Here is a 23,855-nt window from a genome sequence, read left to right as displayed (position 1 = left end):
TGACGTCACAGCCGCGCGCCAGCGCGGAGCGGCGCGGGATAGGCCGGGGGCTAAGGCGGGGGCGGGGTTCGAAAGCGGTGGGGCGCGGGATAGGCTGGGGGCGAGGACGGGGGCAGGGCTCGAGCGCGGCGCCGGATAGGCCGGAGGCGAGGGCGGGGGCGGGGCTCGAAGGCGGTGCGGCGCGGGATAGGCTGTGGGCGAGGGCCGGAGCGGGACCCGGCTGCGCGGGAAAAGCCGAGGGAAGGGGCGGGGCCGGGGTTCGAGCGCGGCAAGGGATGGGCCGAAGGCAAGGGCGTGGGGCGGGGCTCGAAGGCGTCGCGGCGCGAGATAGGCCGAGCTTAGGTTGAAGGCGGAACCGGTGCGCCGGGGGCGGGCCTTGTGTGAGGCGCGCCGCGGGATAGGCCTAGGGCGACCTCGAGTCGGGACGCGGCGTGGCGAAAGGGGCTGGGGCCACGTCGGGGGCGGGGCTCGGCGTGCTTGAGCGGGCGGGGCGGGTGTCTCGGGGTTTTGCAGGGGGGTGGTCCCTACACAACTGTTGAAACTGGTTATAGTCCCTCGTTTAAGTCACCGGAGTTGGAGGACGATTCGCGTTTTCCTAAATTTTAAGCGGGAGGACCTCCTAGTCGTCACGGAAGTGGGCCGTGCCGTCCGGCCGTCCTGGACACGACGTCACTTCCGGCCGGCGGGAGGGAGGGTGGCGTTGGGGGCTGCCGGGCCGTGTGGGGCCGCGCTGCGGGGACCTGCGGGGGCTTTGGCTTAGTCGTGCGGGTCTTGGGACGTTGTCCAGGGGCTTTGTGTCCGGGTGCGGCGTGCGGGGTTAAGGGGGCCTCGGGGGCGCAGCTGGCCTCGGCTCGCCGGGGTCACGCGCTGTTGCCGGCGGGCGGGCGGCCCCTGAGGCCCCGCTGCGCCCTCGGCTCCTCTTGCAAGGGCCCCCCAGACGACCTCCGTGCGGCGAGCCCCCGACAGTGGAGCTGCTGCGCGAGGGTGTCTAGGGAGGAAGCGTGATCACAGTGGGGGCAGACCGTGCCACCCCCACGTCCCCCGCAGCCCGCGTCGCGGGGCCGGGACACGGAGCCGCCCGCCGCCGTCCTGCCCGGATGGGTGCAGGAGGACGCGGCTGTACCGGGCACCCAGCGCACTGTTCCGCCACGGAAAGGAAGGACGTTTGCAATAACGCAGGCGCGAACCTGGAGGACGTTATGCTGGGTGGAATAAATCAGACGGAAGAGGACAAATACTGGACGACCTCACCAATAACGTGGAATTTCAAATCGTCAAACTCCCAGAAACAGCCGATGGTGGTTGCCGAGCGAGGGGGTGTGTGGGACGTGGGGAGATGCTGGTCAAAGATGGATCTGTGCGGCATGATGACCGTACTTAACAACACTGCCTACCTGGAGGTTGCTGAGAGAGTAGATCTTAATTGTTCTCAGCATTTTCTCACAACAAAATGGAGTGAAGAATGTGTTAACTGACCTCCTTGTGTATCAGATCATCACGTTGTACACCTTAAACTTACACGATGGGTTCTGTACAATTAAGGCACATGTTATATGTCATTTACGTCTCAATGCTAGGAAAAAGGCTAATTACCTCCCTTAAGACCTTATCTCCAAATACAGTCACATGATGAGGGCCTGAGAATTGGGACAACATGGGAATCTAAGGGGGATGGGATTCAGCCTGTAACAAATGCCAAGCTCTGCACTAGGCTCTTGGAGTGGTGCTGGGTACAGCCAGTAGGGTCCCTCCCCCTGGTGGGACAAATGTCACAAAAGGGGAAGGACACCTGCCCCACCCAAGTCAGAGGACACCCCAGGAAACAAAAGCCAGGTTCGGAGCTCATGGGAAGCATGAGCCTAACAGCATAACCTCAGAAAGCTGGACATTCTGGAAATGAACATTGATCAGATCGAGGAAAGAACACAGTTTCTGTTTTCCCGTGAGGAGGCAGCACACTTTCCCCTCCGGACAGACGGACAGAGGAGACACACTCTTTGAGATGTCTAGTCAAGGCTGCCTCGGGGCCCTAAGATCTTGAGTAATTACCATCTCAGCTGTTCCAAAGCTAGGTAGTGCGGTTGTACGACTCTCAGCAACTTTAGTTGGAGCATAATTTACTCAGAGCGAAGCTGTATGTGTCTCTACCCGGTGGAGTGCCCGGATGAGAGGCACAGTGGCATCCATGACTACAGAGGCATATGCCTGCGGGACCACGAGAGGCCGCCACTCTGCTTTCTGTCCCTGCAGGGTAGGGCTACTGCCCCAGAACCTCACACGTGGGCAGACTCATTCTGCAGATGCACTCGTGTGCGTTTGTGTTGGGCTCCTTCGCGTGCCGACGTTGAGACCCCCAGTGGTGGTTCCTTTTGGTGCTGAGTGTATTCCGTGTGTGGATGGACCGCAGTTTGCTCACCTGTCCCGGGATGCCTGGGCTGGCGCCCAGTTTGGGATGCGACAAAGGCAGCTTCTCTGAATAGTCTTCTATAAGGCTTTTTCTGGACATCGGTCTTCATTTACTGTGGTCAGCGCCTGGGAGCGGGATGGCTGGGTGGCAGGTAAAGGAATGTTCAGGGAACTGGCAGCTTTTCAGAGTGTTTGGAAGAGCACAGCAATCAGCATTAACTACTGATTTGTCTTTTCCTCGTGTGTTGAGCTGAGACCACTATGAGCTCCTCCACGCTGCAGGTGTTAGGGTGCAAAGCAGAGAGAGCACCTCATGACTACTCAAACCCTCCAACACCTGATGCTAGAAAAGGGGGGCTGTGTGCACTAACCCATCCCTCAGAGGAGACAGCCTCCTGTCCCTGGGCCATGAGAGTGAGGAAGTTGGTGCCAGGGAAGAATCATTGTCCCTGGAAGTTGGTCTTTTCAGCCTGTACAACGCTACAGACGCCCAAGGACACTGCCTGAGGCTGCCTCCTCTAGATTTTTGTCTAGAGGTAGAAGAAAATCAACAACAACTTGTCTTCAAGTGAAGGATTTAGCAGCCACTACAAGATAGAGGTTTGAAAACAGTTTTTGCAGCTAATTTAAATTGCAGGTTAACCTTACAAAGCTTTTTAGGCAGAATGAAATGATTTCTCTTTCTTTTGAAAAATGCCGGCTCGGTTGACTATCAAAGGCGTGCATCTCTGTTGTGGCAAGATGGGGCCAGACGGCCGTCTCATACAGAGAACTGCGTGTGGGGTCCAGTGTAGTTGAGGGGGCGGCCCCTCTTTCCCGAAGAACCGACCCCTGCTTTGCCGCATCATGGAAGGAAATAATTCTCGGAAAACTCAACAGTTTCTGGTGGTGCTTCTCACTCCTGCCTTCAAGTAGCTGTGCTCCTCACTGACTGGAAGGTCCAGGGAAGCTGGTTGTAGCCCACTTTCCTGGCTTCTTTCAAATCACTCAAGACTCATCTGGGCACTGTTTGGAGCAGTTTGCTAGAGTGCGTGACGTCACAGGAGTTTCAGAATGGAGCCTGCTCACTAAAGATGCTGTCACGTGGTTAGCGGCCCCCTGGTGTAGGCCAGTCAGACTGGAGCCCCGTGTGGTCCCTGGGAAGCAAGCCCCGTGGGCACTCGACCCATTTCCATGAGCCCAGATGCCAGCGTCAGGGTTACAAAGCCGGGATTTAACCCTGACCAGTCGACTCTGGGTCTCCCCATCTAATTCCTTCCCTCTCCCGAATGATACCGAAAGGGCGGTTATTTTTCTAAATTTACCCCAGACTCTGAAGAGTTGTTCAAGGAGGCTCCTCAGCTTCCAGTGGAGACCACAGTAAGCTCGAGCAGCTGTGGCCTGTTAAGAAGTGACTTATTCAATCCAGTGACCTCCAGAGGGATGAGGGCAGGTGCATGCAGCTGACGTGAAGAGGGGCTGCTGGGGGGCTGCCTCCGCCCCGTGCAGGGGGGCTTAGAGCTCAAGGGGCCGCTCCTGTAACGATTCCCTTTTGGGAAGCACTGAATGCCTGTGGTTCGCCTACCTGGGCCCGTTCCAGTGTTCCAGTTTGCCGTCTAAGCAAGCAAACAGTTCGGCTTTGTGATACCGGAAATGTGCGTCACCCAGACTGTTATCACCGCCAAAGTCAAAACGAAAGGACAGAACCAGACACGGACTGATCACCACCATTCAGTGGCTACTGCATATGTTTATTACTAAACGGCTCCAGCCAGCCATACAACCATGTGACAATCAATGTGCCATAAAAGTTCTCTGTTTTGAGTACTTTGGCTCATTTTCAGTAGCAGGATTTAAAAAAAAAACAAACATACACAACGCTGGCCGTCAGATGTTTGGATCACTGTAGAAATCGGTGGCTGAGCTGAAGGCTTGGAGAGAAATAAAAAAGTACAGAAACTAGTTTTCCTACTTCTGCGTTTCGGGCGGTGACTCTGCGGCTGCCGATGAGGGACGGGGCCGCTGCGCTCCGCGGGCTCAGCGCTCTCCGTCTAAAAGAGCTGGATCATCGAATCTCTTGATTTGCCGACCCCAACCCATTTCACTGGAAGGGAAAAGAGTTGCTCAGCCGTGGGGGTGGGGGGTGGGGCACAGAGGGCAGGATGGTGGCCGGGGCACAGGCACCCACCTGCCACTCCGACGTGATTCTCCACGAACCGGACGTAGTTCTGGGCCTGCGGGGGGAGGTCCTCCCACTTCCTGGCGCCCGTGGTGTCCGCCTTCCACCCAGGCAGCGTTTCGTAGTCAACCTCAACCTTCTGCAGTATCTCCTGGTTCGCTGGGGACACAAAGGGTCGGGGTGGCCCATGTCCCGAAGATTCTGGTGCTCGGGTCTCCCATCCGGGGACCTGCTTGCCGCGGGGCTCAGCCAGGCGGAAGGCACATGGCCCTGGTTGGTTTTCTCGGGGGCGCGGGGGGGGGTGAGGGTTCTCTGACATTGGCTGTATCCCTGCCAGACCGGGGGACATGTCCACCCCAGACAAGGATTGCTAAGGGCTCTGCTAGAACCTCCACAGCTGGCTCAGCTGAGGAATTCCATGGACCCCACTTGGAAATTCTTTTTTTTTTTTTTTTAAGATTTTATTTATCCATTTATTTATTTAGAGAGTGAGCATGCAAGGGGAGGGGCAGAGGAGAGAGAAAATCTCCAGCAGACTCTGCCCTGAGCACAGAGCCCTACGTGGGGCTTGATCTTACGATCCCAAGATCATGACCCAAGCCGAAATCAAGAGTTGGATGCTTAACTGACGGAGCCACTCAGGTGTCCCCCCTTCTCCCAACTAGGAAATTCTAAGAGTCCTGAAGCATGACAGGATCCTGAAGAATCTCTGTGTCCTGTTCCCAGGGCAAGGACCCTGCTCCAGCCAGGACTCCGTGGCTCCTGGGCACGTGGCTCACAGTAGATGCCAACCAACCCTTATTGATGGAAGGTGCTGGAACAAGCTGTCTACTGAGGGGTCCTCACTGCACGCTCCCCTGGGCCCTGGATCCCTGGGGTCACACCATACCCCCGCTGTGTCTTCTCAAAGGTCAGGGGTCAGTGGGGCCAGGGGACACAGGCCAAGGGGAGCAGGGGGTCTACACATGAGCTCAGAAGAGAGTGAGGGCTGCAGAGAAGAAGCCACTGGGCGGGGGGGATGCGGTCAGAACGGGAACTGTGAGATCCAAGAAAACATTCGCCTTTGTACTTTCTAAAAGAAGGGACGCACGGTAGCAGAAACCCCTTAGGTCTTAAATAACTGAAAACCGTGTTTTCTTAGGTAAAACAGTCATCTTTACGTTTGCACAGAGCGGTCCACGCCTGCCCGGGGAGCTTCCAGGATGCCCAGGAGGTGGGCCTTGGCAGGGCCTAAGAGTCCCGCAGAGTCTGGGGTTAGCGGGGGCTGGCTCCCACCTGTCCCCCCAGGCTGCAGACCCGTCCCTTCTCCTCTTCCCATGCAACAGACGGGAGAAGCCATGGCATCCCCGTACCTGGGAAATAGGGGATCCTCTTCCCGTTCAGCTTGTACGAGACGCCGACTTTCACCTCGTCCAGGGCATCCAGGATATCCAGTTTCGTTAAGGCCAGCCTGTCCCCAGACCAGCAGACGAGCGACACTGGAGAAGCTGCCGGCATGCTGGGCCTGCACCCTTGCTTCTGCCCTGCTATTTACAGTCGCCAGGAAACGCAGACGGGGTGGCCCCAGAAGCACGCAGGCGGGCTCGGGAGTGCGGCTTCTGCCTGGCTGAGGTCTCCTCGCCTCGGGTGTCCCCATGGGACCCCGTTCCCGCGGCCCCGGGGCCTAGTGGCCCTCCGACAGCACCGCGTGTAGGGACACCCAGGGACCGCGTCGAGCCACAGTCCTCCCTGGCACAGGCCCTGTTCCTTCCGCGTTCCCTTTCCTCCCTCCCTCACGGGCCCTCGCGGGTGGGTCTCTCCGTGCTTCCTGCGCCCATGGTGGCCAGGCCACCCTGTCCTCTGCTTTGCTGCAGCCTCAGCACCTTGGCGCTCAGAGCGCAGCCTCTTTGGCACCTGGTCCCAGGGTGGGGACAGTGTCTCCCTCCCACTGCCCAGCCCCACACCCCAGCAGACCTAATGGAGTGAGGTCCGACCAAGCCAAGCCAGGCCAGGCCCCGTGGAGAAGAGTCGTGTCCCTGAGGACCACGGTGGAGGCCCTCGGGGCTAGGCTTCCTCTCCCTCTCTAGACGGACAATTTTAACCCCCTACAGGGGCCAGGATGCCCTCTGACCCCCTGCGGCCGCCTCCCCCGCACGTGCTTAGGAGCAGATGGCTGGCCGGCTCTGAGGCCGTCCACTGCCGCGGCCCTGCCGTGCCGGACGGGGGACTCCGTGGCCTGCACCCCCACGTGACGACTGTGCGGGAAGGGCTGCTTACGCGGTAAAGCCGTTGACCATGTGAGCATATCTGAGAATCATCAGGTCCAGCCAGCCGCACCGCCTCTTCCTGCCTGTGGTCACCCCCCACTCGTGGCCACGGCTCTGTAGCAGGTCTCCGATTTCCTGCGTGACAGCAGAGCAGGCCCGCCGCGGCATGGAGGGGGAGCCTGCGCCTGGCTGCTTCGGGGCTCAGCCTTTCTCTCGGCTGCCTCCTGCCCCTCCCCTCCTCCCCCCCTTCCCACGCTGGCCTCACGCACCCCTGCTCAGGACCAGAGCCTTGGGCCCTCGCTGCCAAGGGCACAAGGCCATGTTGAGGAAAGGCGGCCCGCGGCACCCTGAGGGGTCCCTGAGCCGCGCCACACGGGCTGCTCCGAGGGGCCGTGAGGCCCTCCGCCCGTCTGCAGTGCTCTCTGGGGAACCCGGGTCCACGGGAGCCTGTGTGGTGCAGGGCTGTTGGCGCGTGCTACCTTGCGTGCACCTGTGGACGCCTGTCTCTGCTCTTGCCTTGTGTGTCTCTGCACACGCCACCACTGGGCGCCCCGCTGGGGTCCCGCTGGGGCTGGGGACTCACATTGATCTGCTCGGTGGGAAAGGCGCCGATGCCCACGCGTGTGGTGTAGGCCTTCACCACGCCGTAGACCTCGCCTATGTTCTGCGGGGGGATGCCCAGGCCCGTGCACACGCCGCCCACGGTGCAGTTGGATGACGTCACAAAGGGGTAGGTCCCTGCAAGACCGAGCGGGTCAGGGCCCACTGCCACCCCGGCAGGCCACCCCGGCCCCGGGCTCCAGCTCGGCAGAGGGCGGTGCGTGGTTCGGCCTCCTGCATGTCCCCTCTGTGGGATCTCCAGGGCCCGTGGTCCCAGAGACCATCCTGGGGGAGTGACCCACGTGGGCACTGTGCATCGGGCCGCTGTGGCCTGTGTAGGAGTCTGGGGGTGAATAGAGGGAGAAGGCTGCTCCCGACTTGGATGGTGGGTGCCTGCCCTGCCTGTACCACGTGGCCTTGGTGCTGGTGTGGCCGTGGGGTCGGGACAGGACGTATAGAAGGCCCACACGGATGGAAGCACCGGCTCTACCCCGCCTCGCTGGGAGCCCTGGCCGCAGCTCTGGCCTCTCTCCCTTTCTGTCTAGGTCAGCTCTCTCTCTTGTCCCTCCCAGCTGAAGTAGGAAGATGAGGGGCAGCATGATCACTGTCATGGGCAGGGTGGCAGTGTGGCCGCGGAAGGCAGCCCTGCCACATCCGGTCAGCGACCAGCCTGGTCCCCAGCAGGCAGGAAAGGGGGATCATGGGGATCAGCCGGGCTGGGGACCTACCAAAGTCAATATCAAGGAGGGCTGCATTGGCACCTTCCACGAGGATTTTTTTTGGGGTGCCGTGGAGTGCCTCGTACATAAAGTAGACGCCGTCTCGGACCATGGGTCGGATCCGCTCAGCAAAGCCCTGCGGGGGAGGCAGAGGAGGCTGCGGTGGGGCCAGGCCCCTCCTGACAGCCAGACACTTCCAGTGCATTCCTTTCCCGAAAGAGGCCAGGCCTGCAAACCTGTTCCAAGACCTGGAGCGACCCCCAGTCCTGTCTGGGTCTTGTCTGTGAGGCTCACACTAGCCTCCTACAGCCATGGGCTGAATTGTCCGTCCCCCCCCCGACTCCCCGGTTCATCTGTTGAAGTCCTGACCCCCAGCATCTCAGAACGTGACTGTATTTGGAGACAGGCTTTCAAAGGGGGGATTAAATTGAGGTCGCTATGGTGGGCCCTAATCCAGTGTGACTGACGTCTTCATTGGTCTGGCCCTGTCCTCATTCACAGCTCCCCTAAGAGGGCTGGGAGGAGCCAGGAGCCCAGCCTTGGAAACTTCCAGAAAGGCTCTGTGCTCTCCTCATCCCATCCCTGACACTGCACTGACCCTCTATGAGTCAGCAAGGCCACCTTTACCAGCTACCCCAAATAGAACAGGGACAGCCTCTTTCCCCAGCCTGTCCTGGGAAATGTCCCCTGGCCTGGGGGCCGGGGAAACCTTCCTGCCCTCCCTGGCCTGGGCTTGCACAGGGGGCCTGTGGTCCCCAAGAGGGCCAGCCACCCCACAGCAGTGCCTGGGACAGTGCGCTCCCTGAGTGCTGCCTGGGCGTCTGGCAAGGCTGCGGTGCCCCGGTGGGGCCTGCCCGCCACGCCCCCGCCGCGCCCCGCCCCCCGCCCCGCTGGGCTCCGCCCCGCCCCCACCATGCCATGCCACGCCCCCCACCCCGCTGCACCCGGTCGCACCCTCTCCTGCCATGCTCCCCCCACCGCGCCATGCCCCGCCTGCCCACCCCCCGGCCCGCCCCCGACCGCGACCGCCCCCCCCGCCCCCCTTCCCGCCCCCGGCCCGCCAGCGCCCCTGCTCTACCTTGAGCCTTTTGAGTTGCCCCTCGACGTCCACTTCCAGGCTGGGGAACATGGACTGGTGCTGGCGGGCCAGGTTCTTGAATCTAAGGGGGCGACAGTGACTGCGACCCCTCGCCCCGCCTGGGTGTCCGCGCCTCAGCACTAGCCACAGTCCCCCCTCGGGCGGCTCAGGTACCTGGCGGAAAATTCATCAAAGTCCGACAGGAGGTCGCAGACGCGGAGGCCCGTGCGCGCAGCTTTGGAGGAGTACGCCGGTCCGATCCCCTTCCTGGTGGTGCCGATACTGAAAGACAGGGCGGCGGTGAGCCTGGGGGGCCAGGCCCCGGGGCCTGTGAGGGGCCGGGGCACTCGGGGCTCCGGGGGCTCCAGGCCAGCACCCCCAGGCGCCTGTGTGCACCCCTATTATAAACAAGGGTTGGGCGCCTGGGTGGCTCAGTCGGTTGAGCATCTGCCTTCGGCTCAGGTCGTGATCCCGGGGTCCTGGGATGGAGTCAGCATCGGGCTCCTTGCTCAGCGGGGAGTCTGCTCCTCCCTCTGACCCTACCCCGTCTTGTGCTCTCTCTCTCTCTCAAATAAATAAAAAATAAAATCTTAAAAAAACAAAAACAAACAAACAAACAAACAGAAAAACAAGGGTTGAGCTCGGAGGGGCCCTGCCCAGCAGTAGCACCTGCAGTCTGGGATGGCTATGAGAGCCCAGCGGCCCCCTCCACTGGCTGGCTGTCAGGCATCCGGGGGCTTGGGCCCCGCCGGCGGTTCTGGGCCAGCTGAAACCCTCCCGTCACTCCATGCCTTGGCTCTGAGACATCCTGTCTGCACTGGGCCCCAGCTTCCCTCTGGCCGGGCACTGAGGATGCTCCTGTCCACGTCTGCCGGCTGCTGCCTCCTGGGGGCTGGGCGCGCTGGCCATGCCCACCCTGTGCCCACTGCCTGCCACTGCCCTAGCCCCAGGCTCGGTGAATGGCCTGCTCAGCATTGCCACCTGGCATACTTGTGTGTGAGTGTGTGTGCAGAGTCTGAGTGTGCACACACGTGTGAGTGCATGCACACATGTGGGTGGCAAGTGAGCGTGTCACTTGATGGGGCAGGATGGCCATGGTTTCACCCTGTCCTCGCTTGGAGAACTAGTGCTCGGCACATTTTCATAAATATCTTTGGAGGACAAAGGAATGGCCGTGGGTGCTAGTGGGGCAAGGGTTTGGGTGGCCCATGTATGTGGTCAGGCTGGGCTGGGCTGCCCGTGGTCGTGGTGGCTTCAAGGGGACCCCGTTCCCCTCTTGGCACACCCCAGAGCTCCCAGACTCGAAGGCCAGCGAGACAAAGAAGCCCCTGGATATACTCACTTCTTGCCCTCCTGGGCCTGCCGTTGCACTTCCTGCAGCCCGTCGACCGCCTGGTGAAAATCAAACACTGCGCGGCCAGGTGAGTGTCCCCAAGCAAGAGACAGACACAGGGTTATGGGGCTCCCCTGTGCACGCCCGGGCTGCCCGGGACAGGTGGTCCCATTTGAAAGGGGACACACTGGACTCTGCCTCTGCCCAGCACAGACTCACACGTGCCGGGAGTCCCTTCGGGCCTCCGTTTTCCCATCTGCAACTGGGGACTGTGATTCCGACCCACTGCCCACTTGGAAGTTCATGGAGCTACATGGGCTCAGCATGCCGGGGGGGAGGGCCACTGTGGGGTAGTGGTTCCCATGGCAGGTGGGTGGCACTTACCGAGGTGGGCGCGGTCGGAGATGACGAGCCTCTTCTCCCAGTCCTTCAGACCTGCGGTCACGCGGCAGGCAGTCAGCCGCCACAGGCAAGGTGGCCAAGGCTGGGCAGCTGGCCCAGCCCCCACCCAGGGCAAGAGTCCACAAAGGTCACATGGGGTGTGCCCTCCCCTCATGGCCTCTCTCCCTGCTGAGGGCCCCAGAATCTCACCCCCCACCTCTCCCTGCGGGGCCTCTGTCCTGGCGCTTCATGCCCAGGGTCAGTTTCCTGTTGGCTCTTCTCACTCCTGTCCTGAATTCGAGCCCTGAGGCTGAGGCCCGCTTCCTTCTCGGACCCCATCAGGGTCTTGGGGCTGCCACCTCTAGACAACCTCTCCAGGGGGGCAGCTGGCCCAGACACCCTGGCCGGTGGCCTCCATTGCTGCCTGCCCCCAGGAGCCCCCAGGAGCCCCTAGGAACCACATCCTTCCCTGTAGGTGTGGTCGGCCCAGTGGTCCCCAATCTCGGCCAGACATCCAGGTGTCCTGGGGAGCTTCATCAAATTCTAGGTCCCAGGGCCCCTTCCAGACTTCCTGAGTGGGACCCTCCAGATGCCACCTGTCCCCAGTGTCATGAAAGCTCCCCATAAACACTGAGGCCCACAGCCAGACTTTGGGGCCTTGGGCTGCCCTGCTCTCTGCATCCCGAGTGCAGACCCAGCTTTCTGCACAGGCAGAGCGGGCAGGAGGTGGGTGGGGGACTGCTGGGCTGGGGAAACTGACCCTTCCCAAGAACCCACACGGGAGGCCCTGGCCACCACGCTGCTAGGAACTTGCCTGGGCCAGGGTGCGCATGCGGGGACTCGGACCTACCTTTCTTCTCATTCTTTTCTGCTTCTTCGAACAAGCCGGGTAAGTGGACGACCACCCCATTGCCTGCAACACATCACAGGGGACTGAGTCGTGCAGCGGACACGGCAACTTACGTTGAAGGGAATTCTGACACCTGCTACAACATGGGGGGACCTTGAGGACACTATGCCGAGTGACACAGGCAGGTCACCAAAGGACAAACACCCTGTGTGATTCCACTCATAGGAGGTCCCTGGAGGAGTCAGATTCACAGGGACAGGAAGTAGAGGGGGCACCAGGGGCTGGGGAGGGGGCCGGGGTTAGTGTTCAATGGGGTCAGAGTTTCAGGTTGGGGAGATGGAAAGTTCTGGAGACGGACAGTGGGGATGGGTGTGCAACAGCGTGAATGTGCTTCATGCCACCGGGCTCTATGCCTAGAAATGGCAAAGATGGAAAATTTCTGTTGTGCATACTCACGACAGTGGAAGAAATGGCCCAAAACCAAACCAAAGCCACGGGGAGCGTGTGCAGAGCCCGCGAGCAGAGGAGAGCTTGCGGAGGCCGCGGGGGCAGGGCTGCCGGCAAATGGCAGAGGGGACTTCTTGGAGTGAGGACGGTGCTCTAGAGCTGAATTGTGTTGAATGTCATGGCACATAAATTATACCGCAGTTAAGCTGGTACAGTCTATGCGAATGGCATGAAAATGGGAAAGCAGGAGACACACAGCCCCCGACCCTTCCCGGGCCCCGGGCAGGGCCTCTGGGGAGCCGGGCCCTCCCTATCCATACAACACTGAAGTGCGATCCACATAGTTTCACAGGGGCAGAGGCTGAGGCCCAGAGAAGGAAGGTGACCCGCCCCAGGTCACACAGCATGTTAGTGTGGGGTCCAGGCTGAAGCGAAATGCTAGCCCTTTTCTCTTAGACCCAAGGCGGCTGGGCCAGGCCACCTGCTGTCTGCCCAGGAGGAGCCCCCCCGGCCCCGGTCCCCCCCAGGGCTGCCGGTGGCACAGGCTCGGCCGAGGGAGACAGGACATGGGTCCAGATGGGAGTGGCTCAGACTGTGCAAGCCACACCGAGTACAAAAGGTCACCTAAATGCCAGGGCGTCCTGAAATGACCACGTGGCAGGGGCTCCGGGAATGTCGCAAGCCGAGGGGCAGCTGTGTGAGTTCTGGCACGTTCGCCCCCAGCTGAGCACGCTGCCGGCCGGGCTGGCCGAGCTGACCCCCGCGATGCTCCCCGGGGACCACCCAGCCTGGGCTCCAGCTGCTGGCCCTGACCCACCCCAGCTCCTCAGACGCCGGGCGGAGACCTCTCATCAAGCGGGCCTCCCTGGCCTCGTTTCCTGCCAGGTGGGGCCCAGGGCCCAGCGGACGAGGCTGGGCCTGGAGGAGGCTGCAGCAGAGCCCCACCCCGGGCCCCCACCCCGGGTGAACCGCGGGAGGTCACCGTGCTGTCCTCGCCCACTGCAGCGGCCCCGGTGTGTCCTCCTGTGCAGTCCGACCGCACACGGCCCCTCAGCGACACTTGCCTCCCTTCGCCCAGCCCTGTGCCCTCACTGGGCACACCCGCAGCTGCAGCCCACGCCTCGCAACCAGGGAGGGGGGGGGCAGATAAGTCACGAGGGTGGTCTTGCCAAGTCGTGCAAGGAGCCCGACGAATAGTCCTGCACGCTGCGGGGGCCGTCAGGCCGCCTGGCTGGGGCGGGGCGGGGCGGCTCTGGGCAGGGAGGCTCAGGCTGAGCCGAGGGCAGGACAGGAGGTCAGGCCTGGAGGCCAGGAGGGAGGGAGGCGCAGAGAGAGAGAGGCAGACACAGAGAGAGAGACGGAGAGAGCAAGAGACCCACAGTCCTAGAGGCCGGGCGTCCCCGGAAGGGCAGGGAGTGCTGTGGGAAGGGGGAGGCCGGGGAGCCCGCAGGCTGGGCCTCCACCCGTGCAGCGGAGTCTGGCCCCGCCCGTGCGCGCACACGCACACGCACACGCATACCTGCACGCACCCATCCACACAGCACACTGCGCACGTACTCACGCCCGCACACGTTCACTCCCTCACATGCAAGCAGGCTCGCACACACCGCTCCGCGGGGCTCCCCGCCCTCTCTCCCTCCCGCCCAGGCTGGCGGCTCCCAGGACAGGCTCCCAGGCCAGGCCCGTGGGCCAGCCCGGCTCTCCTGCTGGGTCCAGGCCCACCTGCAGGGGGGCCCTGGGCTGGATGACACACGCGGGACCCCCGGCTGCTGGCACTCACCGATGAAGGACACGGCCTTGGTGTTGATGATGCCGCTGGGCAATAGGTGGAAGTCATACTCCCTGCCGTCCACCACCACGGTGTGGCCGGCGTTGTTGCCCCCCTAGGAACAGAAGCCCGCTGAGTACGCAGCAGCCGCGGGGCTTGGCCCTGCCCTGGGAGGGCCTGTCCAGCCTCACTGCGGACCAGCTCCAAGCACAGGTGGCTTGGGGCGGTGGTTCTGTCCCCCAGGGTGCACGAGATGCTGTCCACGCTTGGACCTGGGGCCTCTGGTGCTGTGGTTGGTTCTGAGGTGTGCCTGGGGTGCTCCGGGTCGGTGACCCAGCCCATGGATGAGGTGCAGGGCCCTGACCAGCGGACTGGCTTGGAGGGGGCCTGGCCCTGGCCGGCCCCACCCTCCCCACACCTGCACCCGGCCCTGGACCATCTCTCGTGGGCACAGGCCGACGCCCCACGGAGGCTGGCTTGGCAGAGGCCCCGCCTACGAGCCCCCCTGGAGGTCCGTCCTCTGATGCAGGAATGAGGGGGCCACTTCTCCTGGAGGCACAAACCCAGGCCCCCATAACCCAAGCTCCGTGGTGGCGGGGGGGACTAGGCAACACTGTCATCTGGGGCGGGGGGAGGGACAGGTGTAGTCACTGGCCAGTGGGACCAGCGCCCCTCGCCCCCTGAGCAGGGACCGCTCCCTTTGGGCCTGTGCCTCCCATCTAAGAATAAAGAGGAAAACACGGTTCTGAGTCTAGCCCTGTCCTGGGGGATACCTGGGTGACAGGGTCCTTTCTTTTTGGAACTGCTGCTGATGGTGGGCTGGGGCTGGCTGAGGGGGTTGAGGGGAGCCCAAGGAGAGCCAGCCCCAGGAGGGATGCCCATTCTGCTGTTCCCACGAGCAGAGGGCACTGTGGGCCCCCAGGGTGTGCGGCACCGGACCCTCAGGGCTGCCCCTGGGTGGGGAAGCATGCTGGCTGGTGCCCGGTGCCCTGGGCCCAGCCCAGCCCCTCCTTCCTGCCCTAAGCTCCCGCAGAAACACTGGCTTATCCACAGGGCCTCTCCACGGACAAGGCCCACTCCCTACCACACCCCACTGTCCTCCTGCCTCGAAGAGGGGGGCGCTGGGCGGCTGGCTCTTAGCGGCCTCAGTCTTGCCCACCCCAGGCAGGGCTGAATGACGGTGGCCTCCTCCCCCCTCCTCCTCACCGGGAGCACCTGTTCCTTACAGAGCATCTGGATGAGATTTATGTCTCCCGGCTCCTCCACCCAAACAGCCCAGGCAGGGGGTGGCAGGGCGCCCGGGGACAGCAAGGGGCAGACACCAGAGACACCAGGCCAAGGGCTTTCCCTCCTGGACCTCACATCATGCATTGGTAAATTAAGTAGTGGGGCCCTCCCCTAACGCATCTCCCTGACTTCCACAACACCCCTTCACCCCGGGCTCAGCCCTGCGAGCTCTACCAGCTGCCCAGGATGTTCCTGCCAGAAGCCGGGTCCACGGAGGGCCCCAGACGGCCGAGCACTGAGTGTCTGGGGTGCATGTGGAAGGTCCGTGTGGGGCTGCTCCCACCACCTCCGACACGGCGTGGAGGATGTCTCTGACAGACTCCTGGGGCCACGGCAGTCCAGGTGTGCACCCCACGGCCCTGCTGCACGACCGTGCCATGTCCCTGGGCTTCCCCGTGGCCAGTGGGGGCCGAGCTGCCCTGGGACTCCCAGGTCATTGGCTGTGGGAACTGACCGCAGCCTCTGAGGGAATGATGGTGGAAACAGATGGGCTGCCCTGTGGGGAGCAGACGGGAAGGACAAAGGGGGCGCTGGGGGCCTGGGAGCCTAGGGGGCCACCCCACAAGCAAGGGCGGACAGGCAGCACCAGGCCTCGGGGGCTCAGGATGGAGATGGTAGTGGGAGGTGAGCGGGCTGGGCTGCCACGGAGAGGAGGCTTGGGGAAGGGACCCCAGAGGGGCTGCCGGAGGGAAGGGAAAGAGCAGACGCTGATGGGGTGGGGCAGACAGGGTGGAGGGGAGGCAGTGGGCTCAGCCTCAGAGGGAGACCCCCGCCCCCGGCCCTGCTCTCCCAGCGCCCAGTGCCAAGGTCAGCTGGCCCAAGGACACACACACAGACCAGAAGCACTGTTGAGCACACCCCCACCTCTGTTTGGGGTAAACATGGGCACCAGGAACAGGCACAGGCCATCGCGGGCCAGTGGGCATCAGATGACCCCGGCCAGCTGAAGGGTCCAGGCCTCAGACCACAGTCCACTCGCAGGGGCATGAGCCTGCCCCAGGATGCCTGCTGACCTGCAAGGAGCACCTCCCAGCAGCTCTGCCGAGGTCCAGGGTGACTGTCCCAGAGAGACCCTGGTCTGTCCCCCCATCCGGGTGGCATGCGGGCAGGTGGCGAGGTGGGGGCAGGAACACCCCACTGCCCTCCTTAGGCTTTAGCCCAATTGCCAGCTGCCATCTGCGGGCCCAAGGAGGGCCGGGCCAGGGGGCCATCGGGCTGGGGGGTGCAGCTCCTGCCCCGTTTGGAAAACCACGTGGAGGGAGGAGCTTGTCCAGGGCCCCAGTGAGGGACGGTGCGAATGTCCGGCCCAGCCTGGCCACCTTTGCCTCTTGGGCGGCTCTCAGCCTCCCTGTCCTAAGAGGGCAGATTCTGGAGGTTCCATGCTCTGTGCCCTGGGAAAGTGAGCGAGGACTGTCCTGGACCTCAGGGCAGCCTGGGGCGTTTCCCAGACCTCAGGTTTGCTGTCTGCCCCACAGCTCGCTGGAGCTGGCCTCCCCCTACCTTTGTGCCCCTGGGGACAGGCCAAGTCAGGCGGGAGCTGGGCACAGAGGCAGGGCTTGGTGTGGCCCCTCGGGGGCTCTGCCTGCCTCCAGGTCCTCCCTCTGCAGTGGAGCCTTCGGTCCGGCCCAGCTCTGGACCCACCACGGACCCTGAAGCCACTCCCACCACTCCTGCTCGAACCTCATGGACGCCCCAGCCAGCTGCCTCCCCGGAGGCAGGGATCTAAGAAACGGGGTTCTCTCACTCCTGGACAGAGGAAGAGGACCACGGCCAAGGCTGGCCCACTCAGGAACCTGGCCAGCTCTGATCCTTCCTGTCCCTGCAGGAGTCCAGGAGGGCCCAGGCCCAGCAGGGAGATACACACATGGCCTGTTGCCGGAGTATGAGCGGTGGCCGTGGGCCACAGTGCAGACCGCCTCCCCGGTCCCCACCCGGCACCTAGAGAGCGCGGCCTCAGCCACCCTCCTTGGCACCTCGAGGCTTGTGCGGCCCTGAGAGCCAGCTCTGATGCTCCACCGGGGCCCAAAACCTAGGGGACAGAGAGCCTGTGAGAGCCATCTTCCTGCCCCTCCCCCCCGTGCCGCCCTCTGCGGAGCCCCTGAATCTCCCACAGCGCGTCTCCTGGGGGCCGTCCCGGGCTGAGGGACCTGCTCCGGCAGCAGCCCAGGGCAGGCAGCTGGGCCCTGTGAAGGCCAGGCCTTCGGTCCCCAAGTGTGGCCTGGCACCCGCTGGCGCAGGCCTCGGGACGATGACGGGTGGGCTCAGCTGGCTCAGAGGGTCTCCATTCGCCGGTCAGGGGCTTCCACCTCCTTGGAGCCAACGGGGTGGGGTGCGGTGGGCTGCGAGTGTGCACTGGGGGCAGCGCAAGGGGCTCAGGGATGCCCCTGGGGTGCCCACCCCCGCTCCCCCAGAGCTGCGGCCGTCCCCCTGCCAGGCCCTCTCCACACGCACGCGGCTCCGCGAGGCTCCCTGCATGCCCTGTCTCCTACGCTGGCCAGCATCTGTCCCGCTCCTGCCCTCCTCGTACTGGCCTCATCCCCAGCACCCTGCTGTCGTCCTCCGCTGACCTCTGACCTGCCAGGGCCCCCCGTCCCATTCTCTCTGGACCCCCAAGGACACGGGTCTCCATGCTGTTCTGGACGGCTCCTTTGGCCACAGTGCCCCCTCGGCCCTGGTCCCCGGGGGGCACCAGCCTGGCTGGCTGTCCTGGGATGCAGCACCGCCCCCCCCGTCAGCTTTGAGGGGCCCCAGGCCTGTGAGCTCCAGACTCTCCCCAACATTCCTGATCTTGTTTCTCTGACAGCCCGCCCCCCACCCCGGCAGCCACAGAGCCTGCTGACCCCCCCGTCTGGCTCACTGGGAGAGGGACCTGCTCGGGACCAGCTCGTCTGCCTGCGTCCATCCCCAGCCCTGGTCTGAGTGCCGGGCACGTGGACAAAAGGAGCAGGGAGGTGAGCAGGGGAGGGCGGCAGCTTCTCAGAGGCGGTGGAGAGGTTCCTGGCCAGCCCTGGGTGCTGTGGGGTCCGGCTGAGTCTGGGTCCTGGGCGACACACAGCAAGGGGCCTGCCCTCAGGGTGGAGACACTGGTGACCCACCCCTGCCTGTCGCTGGGGAGACCTGCAGTCCACCCACCTATGCAGGGCTTTACCTCATCTACCATCTGCCCCATTCACTCGTTCAGAGGGCACTGGGGCAGGAGGGAGAGCTCAGGGGCTCCAGGTGGGCATGCAGGGTCAGCTGCCCAGGGCAGACGCTCCCACGGCCACAAAGGGCTGTGTAAGCTGGGGAGGCCCCTCCTCTCGAGCCGCCGCTGGGTGACCACTGCCATCAGAGGACATGGCCCCGGCTGGACACGGCCCCCCCCCCCCCAGACGGGGTGACTGCATGGAGACTGTGGTGGAAACTGAAAGAAACACAGCACCCTTGTACTGAGCACAGTCACGCATGGAGCCCCAGGACCATTCACACTGCAGTTGCAAAGGAGGGAATTCTAAACTCCGACCTTGGCAGTCCTGGGCAGCCCCAGAGCCTTCTGGCCAAAGTAACTTCGGAAACAGAGGAAGGGTGGGCGTGAGCAGCAGGCTACATGGGCCTGGAGCCGACTCCGGGCTGGGGAGAGGGTCGAGGGAAGGATGGTGGCAGACGCAGAAAGACAGAGCCCAGTGGAGGTGTGTGGACTCCGAAGACGGGGTGGGCAGACCTCACAGCCCGAATGCCTGTGCAAAGTCACCGCAGAGAACAGGGTTGCCAGCACCCCTGGAGGCCAGCAGTGGTCCCCAGGGGCACCGTGACATGGCCCAGAGGGAGCCTGCACCGCAATGAACAAAGGGGGGCCTTCCCGGCCAAGCCCCGACCCCAGGGACCCCAGAGCAGCCCCCACACACCCAGAGCGCTGGGGGTGCCATGGGAACATTAGGGGAGGGTGGGCCGTGCGGAGTCGGTTCAGTGAGAAGGGGAGGCTGCCCCCCCCCAAACAGCACAGAAAACAGCAGGAGGGACCCAAGCCCGAGACCCTGTACCGTCGGGAAGGCGGTGGGGGAGTCCTGGGGTGCTCACCACAGGCCCCACATGATTGATGGGAAAGAAACCAGGACAGCTGTGGGGGTGCAGGTGGGCCTGGCCCCAGACCGCTGAGGGCCACAAAGGGCTTCAGAGGGGTGCCGAATGGGAGGAGGGGTGGTGGGGGGTCAGCAGAGGCAGAGTGGAGCCCAGCAGCTGTGGGGCATGCAGCTGCCACTCAGGACGGCCCCGGGCCCGAGTGACAGGCCAGGTGACCCTTCTGGTCACTGGGGCTGGCCGGCTTCAGCCCTTCCAGGCAGCCACCCAGGCGGGACTCCTGCCCACTGCACGTGCCCCGCTGCCCGCTTCCTGGGGCCCCTTGCTCCCATGTGCTGCCCGGCTCCTGGGGTCAGGGCTGGGTTTGGCTCTGGGCACCCACGGCTGTGACTTTGAGCTTCATGCACACACACTCTAGGTAAGAGGCAGCCTTCCCTAGGGCCAGCGCGGGGCCCTCACTATGCATCCGGACACCCCGTCCTGGCTCGATGGATGTGTGGCACATGTGAGGGCCCACATATGCTGCTTCTTCTCATTCCTCAACTTTTCTGGGCCTCAGTTTCCCTGCTTCACCACTGTTGGGAGGCTGGAGAAGGCGCCTTAGGCTCCCAGGACGGCCCACGATTATCCCCACTGTGAGGTCAGCCGGGGCTCCCGCAGGCGGAGACACATCTGATCTCAGTCTGAGAAGTCACCTAGGGGCGAAGGTGCCCAGTGGGCCCCCAGGTCAGGTGACGGGGCTCCAGCCTGCTCTGTGCTTGGCCGGTCTGTCCTGCTGACCCAGGTGGCAGAGCAGGGACGCCCCACTCCAGAACCATTCTGTGGCCAGGAGGGCCTGCAAAGCCCGCCCGGGCTCTTCAGAAGGGAGACGGGCCACAGACAGACCTGTGAGGCTCCCTGGAGCCAGCAGGGTACATGGAGAGTGCTGGCACTGTGTGCCCGGCTGCGGGGGGGCAAAGGCCCCCAGCCCATGCAGCAGGGTGCCCGGAGACCGCCTCTGGCACTGGGGGCTGTCCGGCCAGGAGTGGGCTTGCTCGCCTGGCTAAGGGCAGAGGGGGTGGGAGGTCTCTCACGATGCCAGGAAGCTCCTTCCAGGAATCCACTGTCTGCATCGGACAGGAGTGGCCCAGATAGCGGCTGGGTGTTCCCTGAGCCAAGTGTTGGGCCCATTTCCTTCCCCGGGGGTGTGCCCCGGCCCTAGCCCTCCGGGCTGGAGCTGGGAAATGAGGCCACAGACCAGACAAGGAACTCAGGGGGTGCCCCTTCCCCATCTGGGGCAGCGGGCATGGCTCCAAACCCCAGCACAGCCAAAGCATGCACCCTAAAGCTGTCCCCTCTGTGCCCGGGGCTCTAAGTCGGCCCAGCAGCAGGCGTGGCTCTCAGCCCCGGCACAGGGGCGTGGTTCCGCGGGAGCAGCACCCAGGGCAGCCCACAGCTGGCAGTGGCCACCCTGGGCCCTTGGGGACACAGCCTGTGTCTGGCCTCCCCGGTGGCACCGCCAGCCGCTGGGTCACCCTGGCCAGCCATCCGTGGCCCCTCCCTCTCCCCCCACCCCAGTCTGGCCGGGGACCCTCCTTGTCCCTGGCCTGTCTTCCTTCAGGTCCTGGCCCACTGTCCTGCCCTTGCCTCTGCGTCCTCTTGGCTGGCCCCCCAGGGCCACCCCGTGGCCAGCCCTGTGCCAGACCCCGACAGCCAGGAGCTGGGGGCCCCACCCCACCCCACCCCACCCCCACACCGGAGGGCCCAGTGTCACACCCATGGCGCACCCCACCCCGCCCCCCTAAAGATCGGGTGTCCCCAACTCAGCTAAGGTATTTATAACTCCTCCCTGGCCCCCTGCCTGGAGGGGTGGGGCTGGGTGGGGAAGGCGGTCCCGGGGGGAGGGAGCGGGGGAGGGAGCGGGGGAGGGGAGAGTGTGCGTGCAGAGGGGTCCGCGCCGTGGGGTGGAGGAGGGAGTCCAGGAAGGGGAGCTCTCCAAGAGGCGTGTCCAGCTCAGGGCGTGGGAGAACAGGGAGGTCAGGGCCCCTGGGTGCAAGGGGAGGAGGGGGCTTGCTGGGTGGGTGGGGGGCCCCGCACCTGGCAGCGGCTGATGATGTCGGCGTCCGTGGCCAGCAGGTCCACCACCTTGCCTTTGCCCTCGTCCCCCCACTGCGCGCCCAGCACCACGGTCACCCGGGAGCCCGTGGCCGCCGCCTCCTGCTGCAGCCGTCCCCGCTTGACGCCGCCCGGGCCGGGGGGCCGGTCGTTGGAGGCGCGGGTCCCCGACATGTTGGTCTGGTCACTCCTCTGCTGTGCTGGGCCACGGGACAGCCCTGCCGCCGCCGCCACTAAAAGAAGCCGGCCCAGGGCAGGGGGCGGGCCGGGGGCGGGCCCGGCGGGCGCAGTGGCGCCTCTGGGTGACCTCCGCCGCCGGGTCCCGCCCCCGCCAGCCCAGCCCCCACTGGGGAGCCGAGCTGGGCCTCGGGCACCTAGCTCTGGGGGTGGGGGCACAGGGACAGCCGGTGAGCCGCGCCAGCCAGGTTTCTCCCTCGGGAACCCTAATGGGGGCACCCGTGCTGCCCCACTCCAGGCCCAGCACCTCAGGGTTTTAGAAACTTGGGGGGCCCTCTTCAGGGTGGGAGAGGGGGCCATGTCTTCACACTCCACCTGGAGGGTCTGCATCCTTGGGGGTTTGGGGCGGGGACCTGCCCTGAGGCGAACCTTGGTCCAGGGCCCATGCGCGTGCTCTGGTGGCCAAGGAGAGAGAGGACAGTGTGCCCCCTCCCCCAGCGCCCCCACCCATACTCTCAGGGGCTCAGTGTCCAGCACAGGACAGGGAGTGGCGGGACCAACGTGCCTGCCTGGAGCAGCTCTCAGGTTCCACCAGGAGGCACAGCCTTTGGTCTGCAGGACCCTAGAATCCAGGGGGACAGGACGCCTGATGGCCGGCCACCTGGCCAGCAGAGAAGCAGCCGGGGATGCTCACCAGCCCCGCACGACCAGGGTCTCCAAGAGGCCCCACAGCAGATTCCTTTCCTGGCCTGCCTCTGGGGGGACAGGGCTTCCAGAGGGGATTTGCAACAGTCTGCGGGGCTCCCGTCTGGCCCACCCGGGTCCCCCGACGTCCCACGCGGACTCGGGTGTGGACATGGCTAGCCCCACTGGGAGAAGGGGCCAGGGATGGACCCCCGGGGGCAGGCGTGCGCTATGGGCCCCTCCCTCCAGGGCCAGGAGCCCCTGTCCCCTCTCTGGTGGGGGGAGTGTCTCAGTACAGAGGGACCTGGAGCCCAGCAATTAGCCTGTGGCCGGGGCTCAGACAGCCGCTGGGCTCCTTGGGCTCCCACGGGGAGACCAGAAGTTCCCATGGAGGAGGAGGGTAGTCACACAGAGGTCACTCATGGAGAGTCCCAGCAGAGGACGGCTCTGCCAGCCCGCCCTCCTTAGTTCTCTCCTCCTGTTCCCTTCCTACATTCCCCTGGGCTCCCGCTGGGACCCTGGCTCTGACCCCTCTGGGTCCCGGACCCTCTTCTCTCACATGGGGACCCCACCAGTTCCTTTCTCCCGGCATCGCCGTGGGGCAAACACCATAATGCAGGGGTAAGTGGGGTGTGAGGGGCAGGCTTTGTGTCCTTGGCCTTCCTGGGTGACAGCAGCACCCCCCCGCTCCCCCCACCCCCCACTGCCAGCCCGTGGGAAGTGGCTGAACAGGGGCAGGAGGGCCTGAGACTCTGGGCTCTGAATGTTTCGAAGGCAGGCCAGGGCGAGCAGGCCTCGGGTGGCCGGCAGGGGCTGTGGGCAGGGCGAGCAGGCCTCGGGTGGCCGGCAGTGGCCTGGGTGTTTCTGGGAGTGAGGCGGTGGAGCGGAGCTGGAGCAGAGGCTGGCTGTGTAGACAAGGAAAAGGCGGGCTGGTGGTAGAAGGGAGCAAGAAGGCGGGAAGGGTTGTTTGCTGAGCGGCTGGAGTGCCCGCTGGAGCCGCGGAGGGGAGGGACATGTGCCGGAGTCCCGTCAGACGGGGTGCTTCCCTCTGCGGAAGGGGGCTGCTGGCTGGGGGCCCTTCCTGGGGGAGACTGGGGCTAAGGGGGCCACCATGGGGGTTCACACGGGATCTGCAGGGCCGGACGCTGGCCGGCAGGGGCACCAACTCCCCCAAGCCCAGGTCTATAAATAGCCGGCGGGCCTGGGGGGGAGTCAGGCTTTTCTATAAACAGCCCTGTCCCTGCCCGGCAGCTGGGTCCGGCCTGTCACACGGCCTCTCCTGAATTAGAACACGTCCCCCCTGCGGCGGCCTGTGCACCGTGGGCCTGTCACCGGGGTAGGGGCAGTACAGGTCACCGAGCTTGGGGGGCTCACGGTGGGAGCGGGGCGGGCCCGAGGGAGCGGGTGGGCTCAGCCAGCTGGGGCTTCCACCCTGGGCCACAGCGCCCCGCGGACCACCTCACGCGCGGTGGGCCCGGACGCAGAGCCCTCAGACGCCTGCACAGGGGCTCACATCCTTGAGTGCAACACGGGGCCACCGCTTTGGAAGACACCTCGCAGTTTCCTACAGT

General features: G+C 64.2%; 1 protein-coding gene across 1 annotated transcript; it reads right to left on the bottom strand.

Annotated features, from left to right (window-relative positions):
- Positions 1–4,100: 4,100 nt before the first annotated feature.
- ADSS1 (adenylosuccinate synthase 1) lies at positions 4,101–21,661 on the bottom strand. Its single transcript, XM_036113939.2, has 13 exons — positions 21,406–21,661; positions 13,999–14,101; positions 11,772–11,834; positions 10,925–10,975; positions 10,550–10,616; positions 9,382–9,489; positions 9,208–9,289; positions 8,139–8,265; positions 7,394–7,548; positions 6,821–6,945; positions 5,917–6,014; positions 4,574–4,723; positions 4,101–4,489 (listed from the first exon to the last, which is right to left on the bottom strand). The coding sequence occupies exons 1-13, from the start codon at positions 21,595–21,597 to the stop codon at positions 4,437–4,439; spliced, it is 1,374 nt and encodes a 457-aa protein (XP_035969832.1). The 5' UTR covers positions 21,598–21,661; the 3' UTR covers positions 4,101–4,436.
- Between the last annotated feature and the right edge of the window lie 2,194 nt (positions 21,662–23,855).

This window comes from Halichoerus grypus, chromosome 8, assembly GCF_964656455.1.
Source record: "Halichoerus grypus chromosome 8, mHalGry1.hap1.1, whole genome shotgun sequence".
In the NCBI taxonomy this organism is placed as follows: domain Eukaryota; kingdom Metazoa; phylum Chordata; class Mammalia; order Carnivora; family Phocidae; genus Halichoerus; species Halichoerus grypus.
Note: the sequence above shows the minus strand (reverse complement) of the source record. Positions and strands in the feature narration are given on the sequence as shown.